Source organism: Ambystoma mexicanum, chromosome 7p, assembly GCF_040938575.1.
Source record: "Ambystoma mexicanum isolate Mex_15411 chromosome 7p, UKY_AmexF1_1, whole genome shotgun sequence".
Classification (NCBI taxonomy): Eukaryota; Metazoa; Chordata; class Amphibia; order Caudata; family Ambystomatidae; genus Ambystoma; species Ambystoma mexicanum.
In genome coordinates, this window is record NC_090939.1 from 743,315,567 (window position 1) to 743,340,715 (window position 25,149).

At 44.6% G+C, this 25,149-nt stretch overlaps 1 protein-coding gene across 2 annotated transcripts in view; it reads left to right on the forward strand.

Annotated features, from left to right (window-relative positions):
• PPEF1 (protein phosphatase with EF-hand domain 1) overlaps positions 1–25,149 on the forward strand; it is a 587,279-nt gene that overhangs the window by 491,940 nt on the left and 70,190 nt on the right. For both annotated transcript variants that reach the window (XM_069636856.1, XM_069636855.1), the window contains exons 13-14: positions 5,076–5,218; positions 20,255–20,361. In XM_069636856.1, the coding sequence (XP_069492957.1) occupies positions 5,076–5,218; positions 20,255–20,361 (250 nt within the window). The remainder of the gene's footprint in view (positions 1–5,075; positions 5,219–20,254; positions 20,362–25,149) is intronic.

Here is a 25,149-nt window from a genome sequence, read left to right on the forward strand (position 1 = left end):
GTATAGGTGAATTTCCCAGGTCGCTGATCTTTACCAGGCACCTGGTCTCAGGAAACAGCATCACTTGGTTATCCTGCAGCCCGTCACTTTTTTCAGACCTCAATAATCTTAACATGCCATTCAGTTCTCTCTTTTCATCCTTTTCTTGATGCCATCCCCTCACCTCCATATTCAAGCTCCATTTGACCCACAACCCTCCTCCAACCTCCTCATCTTGTACCTCTTCCTTCCTGCTCCACATCCATCCCTTCCAGCTCTTCCTTCTCCCCAAGACCATCCTCGTCCTCTGAAGGAGAACCAAAATAGCCACGAAGACACACGCCAGGGCAGCGCTCTGGAGGAGAGCAACGCACTTTGCCGGGATTCATTTTTTCTTTTATAGAAGTCTCCTATTGAGACCCAGGGACTGATCTTCAGTAACATACAACTGTAGTTGCTGATCCAAGAACCCAACCATTTAACAGCTGAAGGATGGAGACACGACCGCAAAGTACTTCCATGAATATTTGACATCTGGACCTGAAAACAGCCAAAAGGTCCTGATTGTGTGGTACAGTCTGCCTTTGGCCAGAACTTGGATTGTGTTAGATATTTCTCCCTTTTGGGCATCTGATCTGCACAGGCAGGATCAGGAGAAACACTCCCACGGTAGCCAGGGCATCTTTAAGATATAAAATAGTCAGGAAGCACGGCTGCATATCTTGCCTTCAGTACACAATCTAACAGTGGTTGGCAGCAGAGCCCACTGCCATTAGACCAATCGGCTGTTGCGTGGCTTAAAATTGGTTCTGCCATTGGACTGAAAATTCCGTATCGAGCGGATGGATCACATCTATAATGGACTTGACAAACTTCAGGTGAGCTTCTAAACTGTGCTGTGACCTTGTGGTTGACCCAATCCTTAACATTTAATGATTTCTGGAATCCTGAGCCTTAGGGCCATGACATTATCCAGCTAACCTGGAGCCTGGAGAAAAATACGGACATATGGAAACCACATTCCTCCTCTTGGCTCTTTATTGATCAGCATTGCCTAATTGAATGCAAAATGTATTGGCTACGCCTGTTTCAAATATCTGTCAGCCACAGGCTTGCTCTGCAGGCAGTATAGTTAGGAAAGCTTAAGTGCCCTGTCACAGAACTACTGTGGCTGTCATATCTAAAGCGTGGCTCTAAAGGGCTAGGCTTTTGCTTGTTTTAGGAAAATATGCATGTAACCTTAACAGTTATATGCATGCATGCATGCATGTATGTATGCATGGAATGTTATCAATAACAAAACATTGAATGCAGTGCTGTACAGACCACAGTGGCCTCTCCTCCTTCTCATCCATCATTATAGTTTCTAAAAGGCCAGTGAAATGCTACTTTGGCCTTATTTGATATATTACTAGTTATGCTCTAATGTATTTTGATCCTTAAGTTGTTGGTTTTTCCAATTTACTTTATTGATGTGTCGACTACTTCTAACCACTGCTTGGTTGATTAACACCTTTTCATGGGAACTTTACTGAGCGCTTATGACTCAAGGGCCACCTCATTGGCTTGCACCTGTGCTTTCTCAGAGATTAGGTTACAGCGGATTGTTATTTCAGAGTGGAATCTGAATCATAGCACGGTCGTGGGAGGTAAGGGGGCAGGAATAGCTAAAGGCCATTGAGCAAAAAGAGGCCAGAACTGCCCTGCCGGCTACACCAAACAAACTGGAAAAAGTGAATTGAGTGTCTGAACCAACTAGCAAAATTGGGATGGGCAACCACTAGGACTGTGTGTAAAAAGGTTATGCCTCCCACCCCTTCCATCTACAGCAACACCCATCCCACCCCTCACGCCCCCAATCATTAGACAGGTACCGGGCTCTGTATCCAAGATCACTCATCCAGTTGGGCCATCCTCTTGCGGTCCAGGTTTCTAGACAGGGCTGTGGCTCATCATCCTGTCATGTAATGTATCTTCAAATAACTATACACCTATCATCTCATTTCTGGGACCTCAATTACATCCCAGGTCTGATTGAAAGGGTGGCTTATTAAATGCAACCCAGTTATTGGCCCAATGGGGCCGCCACTAGGCCGCCTCAAGGAGCCAAACAGGCTAGAGGGTGATCTGTTTATTGGATCCCCTCTCCCCACACCCCCCAAAGCCCTCCTCCACCAATTCTTGAGGAATTCCATAACCCCAAGCCAGTTCTGCAGCAGCCACGACCTGGGGTGCTGCAGCCTCAAAACCACCTTCAATATATTTGAACGGTGGATCAATACTTTCTGTATAATGCTGGAAGCCTTTCATTGTAAAGTGCTGTACTGCTTTTGAGCTCGGTTAACCCTGTAAGCTATAACATAAAATAAAATAAAATGTTGTCTACCTTAAAAGGCTCCCAAAGTATTCTATTGACACTAACCCTCAGAAGACCAACCAAAGAAATAGTCAACCATGAGGATAGGGATCTGAAATGCTGTCCCTCAGATTAATGCCTTCATGGAAGCACCCATTCAACCAGTTTTTAGATGAAACATGGCATGGTAATGACACAAGGCTCCCCTGCGAAGCACCAGATAGAATTGTCTGCCACAGACAGCGTGCTGTACCGGGGCTCTGTATCCGAGGTCCAGGCATCCTGGTGCCATTTAGAAGATAGGCAGATACATGTTTGCTTGGCAAGGGCAGGGTTATTGCCTCTTTTCTTTGGATTAGCAGGAAATGGGTCCATGTCATTTCTCCTTCATTATACCATGTCAAAGAGGAGCACAGCAGACAATTGATGGAAGATGCTTTTTGTGCTGTGAAAGGAAAATGGTCAGAGGCACAACGCATACACGCATCGTGATACCTGCCACCGGACACAGAACTAGCATGATCTCCCTAAACAACCAAAATTGATCATATATATATATTGCTTGCTCTTTTCCCCGATGGTCCCACTAACAAGTCGCACCGTCCTTCTCTTCCTGCTCTTCATAGAAAGTGATCGCTTCCTCTCAGCCCCTGTTATCCCTCGGTCCCCTTCTTCCCGTTCACAGTGTTTCCGTTCCTAACATTTCTGTCCAAATCCTGGCCAAACTCCACGCTCACATTCACACATGCGTCCACAGACTCACCTTGGTGTGAACAGTCCTTATCCCATTGCACTACCCACCATCTCACCCACCTTCCCGCCCTTCTCTGGATTACATTAATTCATGCTGGACAGTTCTACCCACCTCAACCTCAATGCCACAGCCTCCCTTCAGGTCTCAGTAATCATTGTCTGATAGTCCAGCCCATCTCCCCACTCACTTCTCCAAGCGTCTCATGGTCACTGTGATCCCTGCCTGAAAGGGCCTCTGCTTTACTGCCTAAGTCTCCATCCTCTGTTTGGTCATATTAATGCTCAACTGGTGGTCTCATACCACGTCTCTCCCAGCCTCCATGCTCTAGTCCCTGTAACAGTGATCACTGCCAGGCTGTCCTCACTAACTTCCTGTCCACTCCTCCGCCATCCTCCCTAACACGTTTATGCCTGCGTATTTATTTGATTTATTTATTTAATGGTTTTTTTATAATGTGCCTAATACCATACCTGAGTTTGGTTTCTAAGCGCGGATCCGGGATTCAAACCTCTGTTGCTCGGCGTGGTCTTGCTTCCAAGACCAGCGCATTGCCCCTGTGCTATCCTGCGTGCCAGCACTCCTCCACCACGGCCTTCCCTGAAATATAGTCAGCATTGGGCTTCCCCATTATTTGTCAAGCTCAGAAGTTAAAGCTGGCTGTTCCCCTTGGCTGTTCACCCCCACCCTATCATTGATCTCTGCCTAGGCCCTACAGTAAGCCTTTCCCCACTCCCCTATTTAGGTCCCGCTCCTGTCAACTCCATTTTAAGCAATATGTTTAAGCAATGACATATTTTAGCTAATTTTGGAAAGAAATTAAATGAAATAACACAAAGCTAGGCCATGCTTACAATCACATCCTCACGCCTGAGCAAGTAAAGACTTCAATTTGAAAGATCACACAACCAAGGGGCTAATAATGAACACAGCAATCAGGAATGGCCTCCAGCATCTGGAATAGTTGAATTAGGTAAGGGTTCACATGTTATTGAAATTATTTCCACACACAGGTTACACTTGAGTCATAGCACTGTGGCAGATCCATGCATGCGTTACTGTGGCGTGCACTAGAAAGAGTGAAATACCAGCACTCCAACAGTCTAAAATTGTGACTACGGACCTGAATTTAAAAATTGAAAGAAGAGAGCTGCTTTACGGGCAGGCTGAGTGAGCATTCACTGTGGGAGTTTCCAAGACTTATGAACAGGTCTGATCCTCAAGCCCCGCTAAGACTATGGGAATTATCAAGAGCAATTTACATGTGTTCTAATGCATTGCAGTGTCGCAAGCGGATTCCCGCCAAGATCCTAGTGGCCAGAGAATGTTCAAGGGGGGGTCAGCAGAAGCTCCAGGAGCTTGGCACATCCTGGGAGACCCAATTAGGCAATAAGCTCCGAGCTGGGGCAGTGGGGGCGAGGGGCATTACCGCTTCATGTAATGTCTGGGGCCCATAGTTAAAGGCCCGAGTGAAGCAAAGCGAAGCATTACAGCTACCACCCAAGAGAAGCCTTTGACAAAATGGCAGGTTGGGTTTGAATGAGCATACTCATTATTTGCATGCCTATGAAAAAGTGTCCGGGCATCATTTCTTATTCATTCACAGAGTGCAAACTGCGGCTGCGTATGTATGGGTAAACAAATCGCTGCAGTGCAATAATAACAAAAGAAGAAAAAGATGGTGCCAGTGTGAATTAGCATTTCATATGAGCACAAAGGCTGATGCGAAGTAGGATTGAGCAGTGTCATTGAGTGTGGGATAGCGTGCATGATAAAAAAGGTGTGGGGGTGGGCAATGATGTCTATAATTTACCTTGCACAGATTATCATCAACTAATATTGTTTCCTTTTGGGGTAGTAGGAAGGTTTCGCAAGAAAAAAGCCATATGAAGGCATGGGAGGGAGATGGAACTTCTTTTAGCATAGTGGTCTCTGTTAATGCGATGGATATTTAATTTCGATACTTGTTTATTTGTATCATACTCGCAGGTGGTCACAATATTTTCTGCCTCCAACTACTACGAAGAGGGCAGCAACCGAGGGGCGTACTTGAAGCTGGGTCCGGATCTGGTGCCGCGTTTTGTACAGTACCAAGTCAGTAAATCCACGCGCAAACTGACTCTTCAACAGAGGTGAGAACTGAGTTTGCGGGAGCTAGGCCAAACTCTCAGCAATAGTTTCACTCCCAAGGAGCGGAAAAACAAAGGTCCCTTTCCCTTTGCCTGTGTTGAATTTGGATGAGCTACAGTTTGAAACCTTGCACTTTCATCATGGCACATTTTTCTTTCTATTGTTCCAGGTTCTTTCTCCCTCTGCTCCTGGGCTTGCTTTCCTCGTCAAGGAGACATTTTGGGCAATGCTGCAGGGCATCCCAAAAGCGAGGCAGGGTAGCTGCTGTTACCATCAGCAGCCTGGGAGAGGGGCAGTCCCAACCTTATCTCAGCCTGCTCCTCTCCTCCCCCAGCTCCAGAGACGCGCAGTCTCTGCAGCACAACGCCAAGGAAGGGTGAGGTGTGAACAGTCACCTCACACTTCCTCCAAACAGCAAGGTGCTAAGCACCATAAGGAAACCAACAGTCAGGCAGGGCCCAGGTTCAAAGAACTGCCCCCATCAGGGGGCCAGACAGTCGGCTATCCGACCGGGGGCTGTGACAACAGCAGCCCCCACTAGATACATAACAAAGACCCAGGGCCTCCCTGGGTCTTATAAATAAGAGCAGCATGCTCTGAGCAAACACAATCTGTTTGTGGACCCTGAAGGGGGACCCAAACAAACAGGAGGTTCACTGTTGACTCAGTGTCTTCCAAAGTTTTTGCTTCTTTACCAAAGAACCCTCCCACCATACAAAAGAAGGGAGAAGAACAAAAAGAAGTACAGAGCACTGTACGGTGCCCACAACAAGTCGTGGGACACAAGAAGGCGGGCACGGACCAGAGGGGGTAACCTCAGGACCCGGTGGCCAAAAGTATGATACAATTATGATATGTGATATTGTGTATTGCCATAACCATATCTGTACAGTAAAATCCTACAGCCTTTTATTGCCAACACTTGACGCAAGTTGTGAGCCAATTATTACAGGTGAGGGTTTGGGGGTCAGCCAATACCAATGCATGCATATGGGTTCAGCAGTTATAGAGTTTCTTGTTAAGTAGAGATTTTCTGCAGTCTGCAGCTGGCAGGCCACTTCTGAACCTGTATGCGAGCCTGCCCTCACCTGACAGGATCTAAAGTAATAGACATACAACCCAGCTCCTATTCAACTCCCAGATCACAGAAAGCTCTCAGAGAATGTACATTTGACATTACAGGACAAGATGCACTTACATTTCCATGAATTTGAGTACAGTAGACAATTCGCCTTATTTATTTACATTTGCATTTACTGTTTTTGTGAAAGTAAAACTGGCATAAGGGGCATCACAGTCCTTCACAAAATGCTGCTGCAAGTATCTTTTTTTTCTTTCCGAATTTCCATTCCCACCTTTTCAAGTTGCGTACCTTTTTAGCTATCCCTTTGTAACTTGGCTTTTCCAATGGAATCAAAGAGGGAAAATATTTGATGATCGAGCAGCAATTGTAGCAGGACCTGGGCCTGTACCAAAAAATTCTCAGTGGGTTCCTCTAGCAGCGCAGAGATGCTGCATGAGGACCACACCAGGGCATTGCCCCCATTAATAAGATGAGCCTGAGTCCAGCTGCAACCCACCGGAGAATCACAACATACCTGCACAGAGCTGCTGGGCTGGCCACCTTTCTGTCAAAGTGTGTCAGTGGTACACATGCACTCATGCCACACGGTCACTGTTTTATAAGCTGAAGGGTACCGCCCTACTCTGACTGGGACTGGGAAGGAAGTTTACAAAACAAGCAAGAGCATCCCAGCAGGAAGAATTGACTCGAATTACAATAGTGAAATAATTCACTGCACACTGTCTCAATGTGGAAAGATTGAGAAAGCATCACATATAAATGGGTGCCTGTACTCGCTACCTCTAGTAGTGAGTGTCCTTTCATCGGTTCGCTAATCAACAAGAAACCATCTTCATATGGGGTTAAATCACACACATTAATCTGCCATAATGGCAATTTGACAACTGTAATTTTGTGCATGCACTCCGTATTGAACATACAGCTTATTTATGAAAAAAGAACAATTTATTTAAATAGCTGTCAAAAATCTACAAATTCAAATATTAACAGATTTCAACCTAAATAGAAAATAATGATTCCCAAAGCAAAAGTAAAAATATAATCTAAAAACAACAAAATACAACAGGTTACATAAATCAAGTTAATAACCAGAATATATTCATTTAGAAACAATATCTCATTTTTCATAACCTTTGTATATATGTTTTAATTTCACTAAGTCGTATATTCCATTATTTCAATGTTTTGCAGATCTACTCGGGGTAGATTAATGTGTGTGATTTAACCCCATATGAAGATGGTTTCTTGTTGATTAGTGAACCGATGAAAGGACACTCAATACTAAAGGTAGCGAGTAGAGGCACCCATATATATGTGATGCTTTCTCAATCTTTACACATTGAGACAGTGTGCAGTGAATTATTTCACTATTGTAATTCGAGTCAATTCTTCCTGCTGGGACGCTCTTGCTTGTTTTGTACGCAGTCACTGTTTAGCATGGGTGCAGCGGGCCTTCATGTGAAAGGGGTTCTATGCCTCCACCCCTAAGTAGTGGGGTTCTGTGGAGGGACTCTGGGGCCTTCTTTTTCCTCTCTATGGAAAAATACACTCGGGATGTGGTTTGCATTAGAGCTAATTCCCCTCTTTCAAATGCATCCGCACAAAGTTAGCAGGTATTACAGAAGGGGTCCACGGGCGCGGATTACTTAATGTGACTTTTCATGCAAAAGAATAATCTTAGACATGGAATTTAAGTTTAGAAAACACTTTGATTTTACTCTTTTGTCCATGGTCCAGCGCTGAATGGAGTTTGGTAGGGCTCCTGTCCCCTTTTATACCCCCCTTCCCAAGCAATTTGCTTGAAAGCCCATGGCAGGAAGAGCTGATAGGTAACTTTGGCCTCTCCCTGAGGAAAGCGGGTCAGACCGCGTGAGCTCTTTTGCCTTTTGTTCCTGCTAGAACCTTTGGACCCCTAGTCTGAGCTTCTGTGCAGGCCAATGTGACTAGCAAGCCTGACATCTCCCGTGCTTATCTGGCCAGTCTGGGCTCTGAGTTGGGACTGGAGGCCTAAGGATGCCACCAGGTTGTTTACACCTAAGCGACTCTGGGTTCACCAATTCCCGGGTCAGAGCCTTCATGCACTTCCATGCAACAATTGTAGTATCTGCCCAACTGTGATCTTGCTGCCGACAGATTGGAGGGACACTATATATAAGCGACGCACCTCTCAAAACGCGCGTCTGTGCTCATACATGCCATACGCAGACCGCCAATGCCTTGCACACAGAGCAATTCTGAAACCGCTCTCTACCGACATCAAACAGAACTCTACACCAACTTGCATACCACCGTCCAGCCAGTGCATCCTAGCACCACAGGCACACAAGGCTGCCCTTCTGGACACACAGGCCTCTATTCCCTAGACACAACTAGAAGCAGACCTGCATGCAGGGCATGGGTACTTCAGATGTCATGCCCAAAACAAAAGCAAAGCTGTCTTGCATTTGTCCTCTCACCCCACTAAATTAACCAAGCCCCCTCTCTTTCAGACGCCCTTGAGCACATTTAGTCCATAAAAATTGCAGCAGTGTGCCTTGTAAATGCTGGTAACATAACAACATACTATTCCCTCTTTTTCACCTTGTTGGCAATGCCTGCTTCTGTAGGCAGCATGGGGCACAAAGCTGTGCCAAAGATGCTGGATAAAGCAGCAAAAGAATTTAGAATATAGAACCACAGAACCCCACCTGGTATCCCACGCTCCCCCCAGGCCAAGCACCAGTTATTCTTTTTCTGCCTAGCAGTCAAAATGGAGTACTGTTCATGAGGTCTTCTAATTTTTGGGTACATTTGTGTTTTATTTTTCACAATGCTGACCTGATTTTTGGTGTGCAAGTCCTTGGTTCCCACACTGCTATGTTTAAAATATCTCAAACCGTTTGGGTTTTTCCCAAAATGTTTTTATTAAAACCTTAAACATTTCTATTCCCTTATCCCCATAGGTCTTTTGCTGCATATCACATATTTCAAGGTGTGTATCCGCTACGCACATATCTTCTCAGCTGCTCACCCGCACACAGCATTTGTCATGTGGCCCGGCAACTGGAATCCTGTGCCGTACTGTGTCTTCCATGCAGGAATCGTGCCTTGGTCCATACAGAGTTGTCTTCGGTATGCGCAGGGAAAGGACAGGATCCAGAGTTAGAGTCGAAGGGAAAATTCACCCTCAACCACTGAGCTTTAGATTTAGAGATGGGGGTTTCTGCACCATACTCGGTGTGCATGGTGGAGGCTTCTAACCTGATTTCTGATGTCCAAGAACATTTTCTGTGTCTGCCTTTAGCTATCATGAAAAGTTTTGCCCCCAATGCAATATGGATGAGTCCAATCTCTGTAGAGTGAGAACCATCTCCTCCACTGTGAAAACCTTTACTTTGCTCTTAGTTTAATACATGCCATTAAGGCTTACAAGTCGAGGCAACCTTTGAAATCAGAGTCTAATGCCCCCAGAAAAAAAGAGGTGGCTCCGTTCCAACATTAAGCTAGTGGTTGCAATGTTGGTGGTTCCAGTAAAATGTTCCGTCAGACATGTTTCAAATACTGGCACCCACACTCGACATTCATCCAAACACATTTCCCACACCAGTACGCAGCAAGATAAGCCTGTTTAACATCCAAGGACGAGACATTTTAAAATACTAGTGGGTCTCATATATTGTCAAAGGTTACTGCTTGAGGCTTCTGCCACTATCACCTACGCCAACAGAAGAAAACCCACAAAACTCCTATCTCTAGTTTCGTTTGAGCAGTGTGGCATTCCAGAGCTTGCGATGGGATGGAGACTCTAGACTGCAGGAGAAAGAGAGAGAAAGAGAAAGAGAGAGAAACAACGCAGACAAGAGAAGAAGGTCCGTTGGGGTCTTTACTATAAAACTGGACCAATTATATACACAAAGAATATCAACAAACTGATGTGGAGTTGTGCGGGTGCATCATTACATTTGGGACGAGCGACCAGTGATGAGGCCCACGGTACCCACCATCACGAAGCAACCGAATGGCAGCAAGATAGTCACCATAGTGATGGGATCAGAATTCTGTAAGAATATACATTTATCCATAGTCCGGTAAGCAGGAATTCAGCAATAGTGTAATCGGAGGACAGCTGCACTCTGAAGGAAGTCCCTGACGGTGAAACAGTTGGGAAGCTGCAAGGACAAATAGGCAGCCATTGCTGGTTACTAGGGTACGTTGAATTAGAAAAAGGAACCTGGCAACACCCATACCGGCACACATAAACAAAGAAGAACTGTTCCCAATTAACATATACCGGTAAAGTCCAGTCGAAGGGTGCACAACTTGAAGGAGGATCAGTTACTGTGAAGGACTTGAAGGAGGATCAGTTACTGAGCATCTAGACCCTGGCAATGCTGCAATAAAAATAAAAGAAAGACCAAGCATCCATGTTAATGTAGAGTGGGCATGTGATGTAAACATGGAATAATAATGGGAAATAAGGAACTTTGACTAGGAGGCAGTGTGGTACAATAGCAAAGGTGAGGTTGTGACATTGACAAAAGTAAGGAAGATGTAGTCTCACACAAATACTACCAATCTGTGAAGTGAACCAGGATCAGGACATTGCAAGCATCAGCCAAATGCCACTATGCAGGGGGTGCTCCTACCACCTTTCTTTCTCACGGCAGAACATGGAAGAGTTGTGTGAAAATTTTAACGAGGCAGTATTTGCGGTAGACGATGATGCAGGATATGCCATTGTTATTGTTACGTTTATTTCAGATGAAAGAAATATCCATAAAAACGCAAGTTAAAATTGCATTACACAACATGAAAAGGAGATAATTAACATACATTCACAAATATTAAATTACACAGTTAAGAATAAAATTGTTACAATGCATCCACAAACATTACATTAATGTTACAAGGCCAGACGGTGCTCAGATCACGCCTCGTTCAAGTCTTTCTGTTGAGCCCTAATTTCCCCATTCGCAAAGTGCACTAGTCACAGAGGGATACATGTTCAAAAGGAAGCAACATCTAGATCTCACCTAAACATTTCCTCCAGAACAGAGCTGGTCTTAGATAAGTCATCATGCTCCACCCAACTAAGGGGGTGCCCACCCATATCAAGAACATTTGGGTAAATCTGCATTGCATGATCCTGGTAGTTTTAAGAATAGGCTTCAAAGTTTATTGAGGTATGCCAGCATAGCTAGGACAAAAAAAGCATAAAATGCAATAGGTCCTCATCCTGAGTAGGGCAAAAGAGGCAGTATTTTTCTAAGGGTTTGCGGGACCATGTTGCTGTGACTGCACTGATGGGCCGTTAAGGCGAGCTCTCTTAATAGGGTTCCTTTCTGCCGGGTTGTTTTCCCATAGCAAATATTCTTTGGTGGAGTTTGAAGCAATTATTATGTGGTTCCAGTTAGTGGTTATGTCTATTTCACATGATTTGCGCTGATCTTGAATAAAAGATAGAAATCATGCTTTTAGTTGGGTTACCATCTTAGGGTCCAGATTGGCCAGGGTCCTAGCTATATGTGCAGAATTGACCTTTTTAATGTGGTCTAGCCATGGAATTGCACTGGACCCGGATTTGCCCGTTAGAGTTGGTATAACATGCTGATTTTGTTGGGCTTTGGGTTTCTCCACAAACTGAGCCAGTGAAAAATTGTCTCGAGGGTCAGATGATCAGATAAATAGTCAAGGCCCAGTTCTAGGTGCACCACATAGTTAGGAGCCAATCGTGGCAATCCTAGCACCTTCTTAATGAAGTAATTTTCTGCACTTGGAGAGATTTGGTATTTGAATAACTCCATAAGGAATTGCCATATTTGGAAACTGTGGCTGCTTTAGAGTTGTTTACTTGCAGAATAACTCGCCGGTCAAGTGCCACAGCGGGTAGAGCGCTCGCTTTGTCATCTGTGCAGAGCCTGCTGATGCAGGTTCGAATCCTGACAGGGCCAAACTCTGCCTTTCATCCTTCCGAGGTCGATAAATGAGCACCACACACTGTGGGTAATAATAAGCAACGCTCAGATACCTGAGGGTTTGTAGCGCTATATAAATGCGAAATTATTATTATTATTAATGTTCAGTGTTTGATTTTTAAACTGTCTCTTGACCCTGTCTCCTTCCCCAAAGCTTGGATGAAGTGGATTGTTCGCTTATAAACATGGCATACATTAATTCGTTTTCTTGTGAATCGGATGCCTAAGAAATCATATTCTTTGACCTGGCAATTTACATTGTTCCCACTGTACACAGGTGGAAACTTGATTTTTCTTGCTCCTAGTTGGCAAAACATCACAGCAGATTTTCCCACATTAACCCTTAGATCCCTCTCAGACATGAATTCCGTATGGGACGAGATCAGAGATTGTAGCGCATGGGGGGTGCATGCTATAAGGACACTATTGTCCGCATAGGCCAATGCAGGATATTGAATGTTTCCTAATTTAGGCATACTCTGTCTTAATTAGAGTTTCTTGCAAACTAGTAGGGGGCCAGTACACAGCCATGGCGTACACCGGAGCAGACATTAAATATTCAGTGCACTGGCAAGCACACCTACTCCTCACACATGCCTTGGTTTTGTGATGGAGGTAAATTAATAGGATTAGCAAGTCTATCAGGCAATTTAGCTACCTGAGCATGGACCAGAGTTTAGCCTGATTGACCTTGTCAAAGGCTGTGCCCAGGTCCATAAATGCCAGATCTATAGGTTAAGGTGAGCATGTACAGATTTAAAGCTTGGTCACATGAGCGAACCCCTGGTCTGAAGCCCAGTTAAATATTGGAGAATATTGGATTGTTATGCACCCACTGTGTATCTGTTCCTCTGTGTCCTGGTAACACCGCTACTGTGCAGCATACGCGGGCAAATTTTATTTAGTTCGAGCTGCCCACCCACATCCTACAGGTAGCTATACAGATAAACATCCCAGTTGCTGTACCTGATAAACACCCAGTGTCTCCCAAAATTGTTGGTGCACGTGTGTCGCACTATTGCTCAGTAGAGAAGTGGCAACGGTGTGCATAGAACACCTATGCACATGCATACAACGTATTCTGCCCAGAACGCGTCCTGCGGACAGCCGTCCCAAGGGAGAACAGTGTTAACGTCACCATACGAGCCCCTATTTCAGGGACGCGATCCGAATCCTCGGACAGCAGAAAAGTGTTGTGCAATGTACAGCGTGTTTTTCGGAAAGTACACGCTTACAAGCACACCACAATGTGCCATTGCATGTGTATATATTTTTCTCAACAATGTAGGCCTGTTTTCTGGGTGCAAGTTCTCCACAGCAGCCTTACAAAAGGCCACACCCCAGAGCTTCTCAGCAATCTGTTTGTAGCTTTTCAGAACAGAGTAGCAAGCCACATTGGTTTGCCCTGTAAGTGATGTTGCACCGGATCTGCTGTGCTACATTGCCTTTGCAAGTAGTGGCAACAATGTCAGCCCGGCCCAGTACGCACAGTAATGGAGAAAAGTATTAATGGCCCTTTCTGTGACCCACACCCTCAGTTGCGATAGTCCCCAATGTTCCATTCCCATGGGTAGCATGCTGAAAACGATAGTATGTGGCACGTGTGTTTCCCAAAGTACGGGGAGGGCCGTGCCCCAATAAAGTAAAAATATTCCTTCTTCCCTTTCCACTTTCTTCTTTCCAGCACGCTGTCATTGGGTGCTGGTAAAATGTTCCACACGCGGATGGCAATCACATTGAAGAGCTCTCCATGTACCAGTATCAGTTATGTACACCAGTCCTGTGCGTACACAGCACACCCAGAAACTTTATTGCGCAATACCTCAGCCTCCACAGTGCCATTTCCATGGCCACGCTCAAAATCCCTGGATGTGTTTTTCATGCTGCATGCGGACCTGGGAGAATAAATTGCAACCAGGATAGGGGAGTTTGTTTCTAGTGGCGGCTCTGAAAAGAGCCTTTTTTTTTAAGGTGCTTCTAGAGAAACACCTTTTTTCGGTTTATATTTGATATTGTTTGTTCTTGTGCTCACATTGTTACAGTAAACTCTTGCATCCTGTAGATTGGCAAACAAAACAGCATTACAAATGGGTGACAACGAAATGCCATTTGCATGGAAAAACTCTACATTTCCACAACTAATGAGGTCATTGTTACAGAAGAACATCCCATGAGCGGACAAAAAAATCACACATGCTTCTGTTGATGAGACACCGTCCGAACTCTGGCTCGGAACAACATACATTAGCATTGTCCCATACTCTTCTTGGTATCATGGATGAGGGAAAAAGCCTCTTCACTACATTCAGCAACCTCTTCAGTCAACGAAACGAACCTAAACAAGACACGTAACCAAAATGCATGCCCCCGTAGTGCACTAACGACAACATCAACACGAGCCGAAGTGCCCAGGCCTCTGCAAAGTGCATGCATATCGGTGAAACTGTAGTCATAGATAGCACTCCACAATGTGTCCACTCCTTCCAAACCGAAATTGCCATCAAAGTGTCTTTCCAGGGCATACTTGTGCAGATCTATCACAAAGGCATCACCCAAAGTCAACACAATGCGTTTCTCTGTTTCAGCCAGCCTCACTATGCAGAGTAATGTAAAATAGTTTGACCGCCCCTTCCTGTGAACCACACCCTCAGTGCATGATTGGCTAATCCCCACAGTCCCATTTCCACTGGCCCGCATGGTGAGAAGGGCAGAATGTGGCACGTGCGCTTCCCAAAGTACCACGACGGCCGCACCCCAGTAAAGCAGGAGCAGTCCTTCTTCCCTTTCCACAATTTTTTGTCCACCACTACCTCATTGGGTACGGGTAAATAGTCACATACGCATCCACTAATACCATCCAAGAAGTTTGCCTCTAACACTGTCAGTTCTACACAACACTTCATATGTACCGTTACAAATTCAGCCTGCAAGTGTCCTACCATTGCAAAGCAGTTGGGCGATCTGAGTGACACCTGGCCTAGTAGGTTCATGGTCTCTGTCTCCCCTCTGTTCCCCCTCCCTTGCCTCATCGCACCTTACAAAACTTGTGTATAGGTGCATTATAAATGGCATATCATACAGTTTTACATCCTATGATATCATACACACATTATATTCATACAACAGGATGCCTGCCACTTACCTTGTACACTTCACAGGTTTTTATTTTTTCTCTCTCTATGAGTTTCTGTTTGCTTCTCCTTCAATTTCTTTTTTTTTTTTAAATTGTGTTGATGGTCATGTCATTAGCATACAGCACAATTAAATAGATGTGGTATAACAAAGGTATTTTGAAAGGCACAGCATAATAGATTAAACATTATCACTGCGATGGCATACGTGAGTTTTCATCATCAGTTACCATATCACATAGGTATATTCTGAATGGGGTCCAGATGTCCTTTGGATGACTCGTTCTGGGCAACATCATCACATATTGTTCCTCACATTCATTCACATATGTGAGTTCCCTAAGAATATGATCGATACGCGGTGCTTGAGGATTTTTTCAACTTTGCAGTATACATTCTTTCGCTACCACACAGACGATTTATGGTCACCGCTTCTTGCACAGTGTAAAAGAAAATAGTATTGCCAATGGCGTTCAAAGAAATGCCATTTGCATAGAAGCAGTATATATTTTACAACTTCATGCTCTCATAGTGGGTGGAGAACATCCCATTAGTGCACATAAACGCAGACATGCTTCTGTTTATAAGACACCTTACGAGCTCTGGTTGGGGACACATTACACCAGCTTGGTCCCATACTCCTCTTAGTGGAATGGTTGAGAAAGCGACCTTCGCGGTATGAAAAATCTGCATCACTGCATTCAACTTCTTCAGGTGACGGAGCAAACGTCCACACGACATGTAACCCAAATGTAGACCTCCATAATGCACGACGACAACTTGAACAGTAACGGTAGAGGCCACAAAGAGTCCATTCCTTCCAACCCAAAATTAGCAGCTACGCCTCTTTGCACGGCATACTTGTGCAAATCTTGTACAAAGATATCACCCACGATCAGCACTGTGTGTCTCTCCATCTCTACCAACCTCATTTCACAGAGAGTATTGGGAAAAAGTAGAACCGCCCATTCATGTGAACCACACCCTTGACACCTGATTCCATAATCCCCACAGTTCCATTTTCATGGCCACCATTCTCAGAATGACAGGATGTGGCACATGCGCTTTCCCAGCTACAGTGAGGCTTACACCCTAGTAAAGCAGGAACAGTCCTTCTCCCCTCTCCACTGTTCTTCTTCCAGCACTCCCTCATTGAGTACTGTGAAATATTCACGCATGCATGCAGCAATCACAGCCAAGAACTCTGCATCCAACACTATCATTTCTGTACAGCACTCCATATTTACTGTTGAACACTCGAGTACACGTCGCGTGTTCTTCCAAAGCACCTTCAGTACAAAGTTCTGGAAAAAAAACACGATTTCAGCATCGAAAATCATCCAGAGTGGCACCCATCACGCCTGCGACCATGCACACAAGAGTTTACTGCTTGCCCACACCCAGCACAACACAATGGAGCCATGCATGCGAACATGTGGTCAGAAACCACAATTCACAAACGTAGCATAGCCAGCAGCATTTCTACCCAACCTCAGTACCATAACACAGCTATCCATGAAAACATGTAACAGGTAGCAAATTCCACAAACATACCACTGCCTCCACCATCCCTAACCACTTCTATTCACAAAGTATTATGTCACTGCCAACCAAAGCACACAATCTTCACAACTACTCCCAGGAAGATACACAAACCAGAATATCCAAGCACATAGAAGATTCACTTCAACCCTACCCTCTTCGATTGTGATAGTGTTCAACAGTGCACCCATTGGGCACAATGCAGGACTTTTCACTGCACAATCTCCAGCCATACACCGAAAACCATAGGATGATCTAACAATGACGATGCCCATGGAAACAACAATATAAGCATGTCCGCACACTTCTGGTGCACCAAGAAGAGTAAAATGTCCTCCACAACCATTCGGTAAAGGTGACCACCCTCTGAGAGATGCAGTCAAAACTGCATTGCTGCGGTGGGTGTGGTGAAGGCCGTGGCTTTTGGGTGCATGACCTACGGCCTATGGCCTTTGGCCATGAACCCAATTATCTAGGCATTGGCCGCACCCACCACAATGTAATCCAGCTGCTCATGGCAACATGTCACCAAGTCCCACATCCACACACGTACCACAGCCACCGGCATTCCTACCCAACCTCTGCACCGTTATACAGCGATGCATAGAAACATGCACCTTTTAGCAGAATCTACAAACTTAACACAGCCTCCGGAACCCCTACCCACTTTCATTCACATACGATTGTGTTACTGCCAACTGAACCAACCAACAATATATGCATGTCAGCTGACTTCTGGTGCTCTATGAAGTCTACAATGTACTCCACAACTATTCGGTAAAGGTGAGCACCCTCTGACAGAGGCAGTCTAAACTGCATTGCTGCAGTGGGTGTGGGCAAATCCTAGACTATTGGGTGCATGGCCTACGGCCTACAGCCTTTGGCCATGCACCCAATAGTCTAGGCCTTGCTCACACCCACTGCAACGTAATGCAGCCATGTATGGCAACATGTGACCAACTACCACACTCCACATACGTACCACAGCCACCGCTACCCAACCTCTGCACCGTAATACAGCTATGCATGGCAACATGCAACAGTTAGCAGAATCTACAACACCCATTACGCCTTTGACCATGCACACAAGAGTCTACTGATTGCCCACACCCAGCACAACATAATGGAGCCATGCATGTGAACATGTGGCCAGAAACCACAATCCACAAACATAACATAGCCAGCGGCACTTCTACCCAACCTCAGTACCATAACACAGTGATGCATGGGGACACCCATTGCAGACCACTGTGCCTTGGTGGCTGCCCAGCTTTGGCTCTGGGTAATGTAAAGCAACATCTTCTCAGTGGTGGTGCATGCTCATGGTGACATCAGTCAGTCTTTGTCACTCCTCTCGAACAAGAGGTAGAGCAGAACGTTATTGTGAATTGCAGGTTAGGATGAGGCCTCCTTTTGCAGCAAAACACAATCAGGAGTATCGTCTTCCATGTCCTGGATGTGGAAAGGGCTGAAATCATTTGTGGGTTTTAGAGGTTTGTTAGGCCATATTTGCATACCTTCTGTCCTTAGTACATTTCGTCTTTCTTTCAAGTTGATGGCTGAGAGCTTTCCTATCAACCTCTGGTGTGTGATTGCTTATTTTCTGCCAGGAAGGAAGCCGTGTCACAACTCTTCCTGTTCCTCAGTTCTATGGTTGCTGTACTGTTGGTCGTCACTTGGTCTCGGCTCCAACGGCCCTCAATGTTGGCATGTCCTTTTTCCTACACAGCAATCTCACCACCAGGCAGTGATAGAAGTGTACCAAAAAAGTAGTGGAACTGTGACTCGGACGGGGACAGAATAGGCAGGAAAGAAGCAACGTGCAACATATTTTTCAAGGGTTGCAGTCCTGCTGGTTGACAGCCAATTGAGTTGAAACAGATTTCAGTTCAGCTGTAACTGATATCCAGTGGTAAAATGGAGAAGTGTGCTTTAACTACACAAAGAACAGTTATAGGAATAGTGCAAATGTTTGCAAGAAGTAGTGGAGCTGTTAACAGTGCCACCGGGTCACTCCTCATTGCTCTGTTTTCAGTTCAGTGGCAGCACCAGCGTAATGTCATCCATATATACGCAACAAAATGGACAACAGAATGGGTTGTCTCCTCTATCTTGAAAGATTGCAACGCCCCATAAATTCAATCCCAGTAATGGATCAACTTGGTGCGACTTCTGTTCTGTATAATTTGTCAGTTGACATGAAGTCTCCGAGAGTAAAGTGTACATCTGGAGGCTGTGTTAATGGTATGTCCTGCAGGGGTGGGGGAGGTGCATCAAGGCTGAGATCGTCTTTTCCAGCACTTCGTTTTCTGTTCACTCTGATGGAAAGCAGGGAGTTAGGATATTCTGTATTATTACAAAAATATGAGATGTTTTGATTTGTTTGATATGTTCTGCTTTTGCAGGATCGCTCATTGGATTACTTACGTTACCCTTCCCTTGTTTTTTAATTGTATTATATTTTGTTAACACTGTTGTATACTGCTTGTATTTGATGGATTGGAAATGATAAATTATTAATAAAAAAAAAAGACGAATCAGGGAGTTCCTTAGTTCATGTGTGGTTACCAGCAATTACGTATGCTGACAACAAACCCCAAGGTTAGGGTGAGGCCTCCTTTTCCAAAGGAGGGTCGCAGTGTGTTTTTTTTTCTATTATAGGAAAACGTGCCCTTACTGCAAGCAGTCTCCCTTGATGGAGACACTGCAGATGTTCTTTGCCTCCTTTTTTTCCCTCATGAAACCACATTCTGGCAATAGCCAGTGTTCCTGCGGTCACAGGCTGGGCTCAGAGGGGTGTGGAGGCCAGATGTTAGGTGGACATACAAGCAGCCAGAGCACCAAGTGGAAAACGGGGGTTGTTCATTGCAAACCAGGTTAAGCAACACCCCTGGTGGAGGTTTTAATGAAGTCGCCGATAAACTATCATTTGACATCGCTGTTCTGTGGTTGCTGGTTTGCGAAGCCCACCCTGTCAACGCCATGTGAACACAGCAGTTTCAAGAAACGGGAGGGATGAATATTGTTAAACGTACCAAAATAATTCCATCATGAAATAAGGGGTATGAAAGCTTTGAAGAAATGCATATTCATTGTCCTTCTCGCTCTGTCTTCTCCTGCTTTTTTGGTCAGAGCTGTGTGGCTTGCTTGCTACACTTGTGAAATATCAATCTCCACACACAGAAATACATGAACCTTGTTAAGGTAGTGGGACAGTACTTATATTCTATTTTACGTGATGTCATGGCAAGGCAGAAAATAAAGGATTGCCTGGGTAGAAATAGGATTGAAATCACTAATTCATGGTTGTCTCTTGCTTCTTCTCAGGCTGAGTGTCGCAGAAGGATCGGCCTTGAGGTCACTGCGAGAGAAGCTTTATGCGCACAAATCGGAACTCCTAGCAGCTTTCCGGAAACACGATGAGAAGGAGGCAGGTAATGGAAATAGAAGGCAGAGCACCACAGACACAGTCAAAGTGTGGGGACAGTCTAGTCTAGACTCTAGTGCCTACAGCTGCCTTTTCCAACTCTTACCATCATCCGGAGTGAAATCTCCACCTTCACAGTTATGGCAGCCTTGGGCTTATTTTGAAATGGAGCCACACATTCCTGTTTAGGCACAGCTAGAGGGAATCCACAGGTTCGCTTTACTAGTCACCTGCAGATGTTTATCTTGCCACGGATAGCGTAAAAACCTGTACGTGCACTGAGATGCAAACGAAGCCGGTCAAGTGGCACAGCGAGTAGAGCGCTCGCTTTGACACCCGTGCAGAGCCTGCTAACGCAGGTTAGAATCCCGGCAAGGCCAAACTCAGCCTTTCATCCTTCCGAGGTCGATAAATGAGCACCACACACCGTGGGTAATAATAAGCATCCCTCAGATACCTGAGGGTTTGTAGCGTTATATAAATGCAAAATTATTATTATTAAAAAGATGGAGCTGATGACAGAACAACAAGCCTGTCAGCGTCGCCAGTATTCAGTGCAGTGACTAGGCTAAGGGTCTACAATCCTTTGGCTCTCCAGGAGTTTGGACTTCAACTTCTATGAGCTCCAGTCAGCATACTTAATGGTGAGGCTGCATGGGAGTTGCAGTCCCAAACATCTGTTGAGCTGCCTGCAGGTTGCAGATCCCTCAAAGTAGATGAAGGGGCTCATGTTGAGAAGCCCAGTATCTGTAAAACCAAAAAGTATTATTACCAAATATATTCATACCCAGTTTGAGGTGTTTACCTCATGCAATACTTTGTAAGTACTGCATATGGTAACACGTCTCTATTATGCATTAAAATACATTAAAATACCTACTGAAAACTGGAGATATTGCTCCTTAATTTCTCTTGCACCCAAAAGGTTGAGATAACATTTTTAGGCCATGCCACCCCCCCCACCCGAACCTCCCACCATTAAAAAGAGAAGGTATGTTCTTGCGTTTCCCTTCACTTTCTGATCAAAAAGACAGATGTGTGAGCACTGCACAGGGGTGAGAATGTGAGCATCTGTGGTACTCACATTGTCACTCCCTTTGTGCATGGAGGTGCACCATGACCAGAAGGGTCATTTCTGGCCTTTCTGTGCATGTCTTCTCGACTTGACACTGTCTGTAATGAATCTCCATACCTCAAACAGGGTTGTAAATGCATTTTTCTCAAAGAAATTTCTGCCGAATTGGCAGCACAAATTCGGAACTCTGCCCATGGTGAAGTAACATGGGTACAAGCAACCATTGAAGACAAAGAAACTGTACTACTTAGCTGGGGTCCATTAAGACTATGTATAAAGTAAAATACTGCTTTCGGTACTTTTCCACATGCAGTGCATTCTGATGCTTCCACATATATCATGACTACTGCCGCTAGGGCAGTGAAGTCATGCCAAACGGTGTTTCCTGCTAATGTATGCAGCTTGAGTATTCCTCTGATCCAGGGATTCTCTGATCCAGTGGTGTAGCACAAAATCTCCCCCCCCCCCACGAACCATGTGGAGTGGGCCCCAGCTCACAATAAATCGCAGGTCGCACCACATTTGCGCAATACACACGAACGTGCTGCTGCAGAGGTACGCTGCACACTGTAATAGGAGAAGGATATATATATATATGTTTTAATGCATTACACAGCACAGAAAAATTGGCTAAAAAGCCAGAGCGTTTGGCAATTGTTTTGTAGGGTGACCCAGTCAAAAGATCCAATACATACATGTCACCAACAGGGCACGGGAACATTAATGCTTTAATTAATTGAGTGCTTTGCTATTAAAAATGTCATGCCACAATGAAAATATGTCCAACTGGCTTCACATTATAGACAAGTCTAGACACGTAATAACATATTACAGTAAAGCCTGCCAGGCCACATTTAAACATACCTAGACTGGTTGCACCAAAATGCCAGTCAAAGTAATAACGCTTGGTTGTTTTTATCACAGATGCCCAGAAGAATATACAATGCTACAGTAAGAAACGGCTAGACTGGCAGCACCCACATTTTAGTCTAGCCAGGTATTTACACTCAGCAGGGCTGCTTTATCAGAGATGCCCAGTTAAAAAAAAGTCAAGCCAAACTAAAAAAATACTAGACTGGCTGCACCAAAATGCCTCTCTAGCCACTAATATCACATTTCATGCCTGCTTAGCCTGGCGATGGATTACCATTACAATTTATCACACAATCCCTACTCCCCAACACAGCCCCTCTCCCTCCAACCTCCTGACCCAACACCCAAAATCAGGACCTCGGCCCAGAATTACCTCCACATCCCTCTTCCTTGCCCCAGTGCTTACATATGAGGCACCTTGCCTCATAGGTAAGTACCAAGACAATGAAGAGTCAGGTTCGGACTAATGAAGATTACAGATAACTAATCCAGGCATTACCTCCATGTCCTACTTCCTCATCCCAGTACATGTGTATGAGGAAAAATGCCTCATACACAAGTACTGGGACGGGGAAGAATGGGGCTACAAATACTGAAGGATGCCTATACGTAATCATGGCATTAAACACAATCAGTAGCACAAAACCATTGATCTGACTGGGCTTCAGTCCTCTACCCCACCCCCTGAAATTTTAGGCTATGTTGACTCGACCTGGCTGAACTACAAAGCCATTGTCGGACAGAACAGGAAATCAATGTTAAACGGCACCTGGGTTTCGCTGTTAACAAAGGCCCTGCAATTACTAATGTAGAACTTTTCACTGTTAGTTATTAAGCAGTTGAAATAGTGATGTGGGTTTAGTACTTGCTTGCCAGTGGAGTGATTGGAAGGGTAGAGAGGGGACAGGAGTCCGCTCATTCTCACAGTGGGTGCTTTCAGACTTAAAGGAGAGAGTTAACTGCTTGTAAAATTGAAGCCGCACTAGAATAGTTTCATTAGAATGCGTAAAGAAGTTAGATGCCCCCACACAAATACGTTTCTCCCTCCCCCACCGCCCATGAAGTTAGCGCCTCTCCCAACATTTGAAGGGTTAGCTCCCCCGAAATGTAGGTTTTGTGGAGCCCCTGAACACAAGCACACACCATTCAACATACACACACGTACATGCACGCACACACATTTAGAGAAAATAAATGTTCTTACCTTTAATGTGCTGGTCCATGGAACGAGCCCTGCAGCAGCCAGGAATGCTTGTTCCGATCATCTGCAGAGGATCTGGAGGCCTCCGTGTTATGGGGTGGAGGGAAACCCCATTACTTCGAAAAGAAATGGTTTCTTTCTGAAGTCACTCTAACTTCATAAAGAAACTATATCCATTAAAGGACCAAACCGGAACAGAAATCGTTTCTTTATTAATAATTTCTTTAGTCTGAGGGTGCCCCCTCCCAGGATATGTGCGAGGACCCCGCACTGCGTGGGCTGCTGGGGTCCTCGCTATGCCAGTGCTCTGAACATGTTTTTGGGTGGCATCGCAGTGGTTGAGTAAATTATGCTAAAGTAGCCACGTGCATAGCTGTAATGAAATGCCCCAAGCCTGCTCCATCAGCATCGTTCGTGCGGGCTACAATTACTGTGTTTTTCACACAGTCTTTTGCAATCGGCGATAAATGAAGCATGGCAGAGGTTTCTTAGGCAAGTTGCATCTTCAGTTAAGTATTAGGATGGCACAAATGGATTTCAAAGCCCTCACTCAAGTCAATTGACTAACAACGTAAATGTATTTTTCAAACTTTGGTAAGCTGACTGGTCCACCAGTTTGCCTTTTTAAATATGCAATGAATGGGCTCACTGTCTTTGCATTGGTCATTTTAATTCACATCATCCACAAGCTGCAAGCCTATGTTGAACAGTGACTTAAAACAGGTGACTTTATCATACAAGCTCTTCTTGGCTGGGTGCATTATAGCTTGCAAGTAATGCAGTCTCTGGGACAGTTTATAGTCATCTGAAGTTGTCCCATGCCAGGTGTGAAATAGTCAGTCCTGGCTTTTAGGCTCACTTCTTATTGCATTCAAGTATGTGTAGTCAGCATTTCCAATGGGGAAAAACTACAAGTACTCTACAGAAACTCATAATGTTGTACTAAAAAGGTTACGGCTGTAGACTACATCTTGCAAGCTTACCCGCCAGCTGTTTCATCAGGCCTTCTGCTTTTGTGGGCTTTTTTTTTTTTTTATTAAAAATTTTTGTTTTTGATGCAAACGCATCTTTACAAACAAAAAAAAAATACAGATCAGAAATACAGATCAAATCTTCCAGTAATTCATTCACTTATGACATTCTATCCAAGATTAAACAGAAATAAAAAGCTATTCTTATAGTATAGATCAAAATGACATAATTCTTATAAGAGAACAAAAACACAAGTAACATAACATAATAAGCAATACATTGCACCGGCAAGGCTGATAAAGACAATACATTGGACATAGCAACATGTTACATAGAAATGCCTTATAATGTATAAATTGCTGCTATCATATGTTTTCAGAGCGTGTTAAGCAATCGCAATGCAGATTCAATAGTTTTCACTAGGCGAACAGTTGCGATAACAATAGAGTTGCAAAAGCCCCTCATACAACAAGACCATATAAGTTCTCTCCCAATTTCTGAATGAGTAGAAGCAAAAGCCTTAAGATTCAGTATTCTTTCTGTTTCGAATAACGGACAAGACAAAAACAGGTGTTTTAAGGTTTCAGGGATGTCTGTTTTTTTACAGAATCTGCAGGATGTCTTTACAGTAGCATTTGCATCTTCTCCCCAGTGTTTTGTGCGTGTACTTGTAT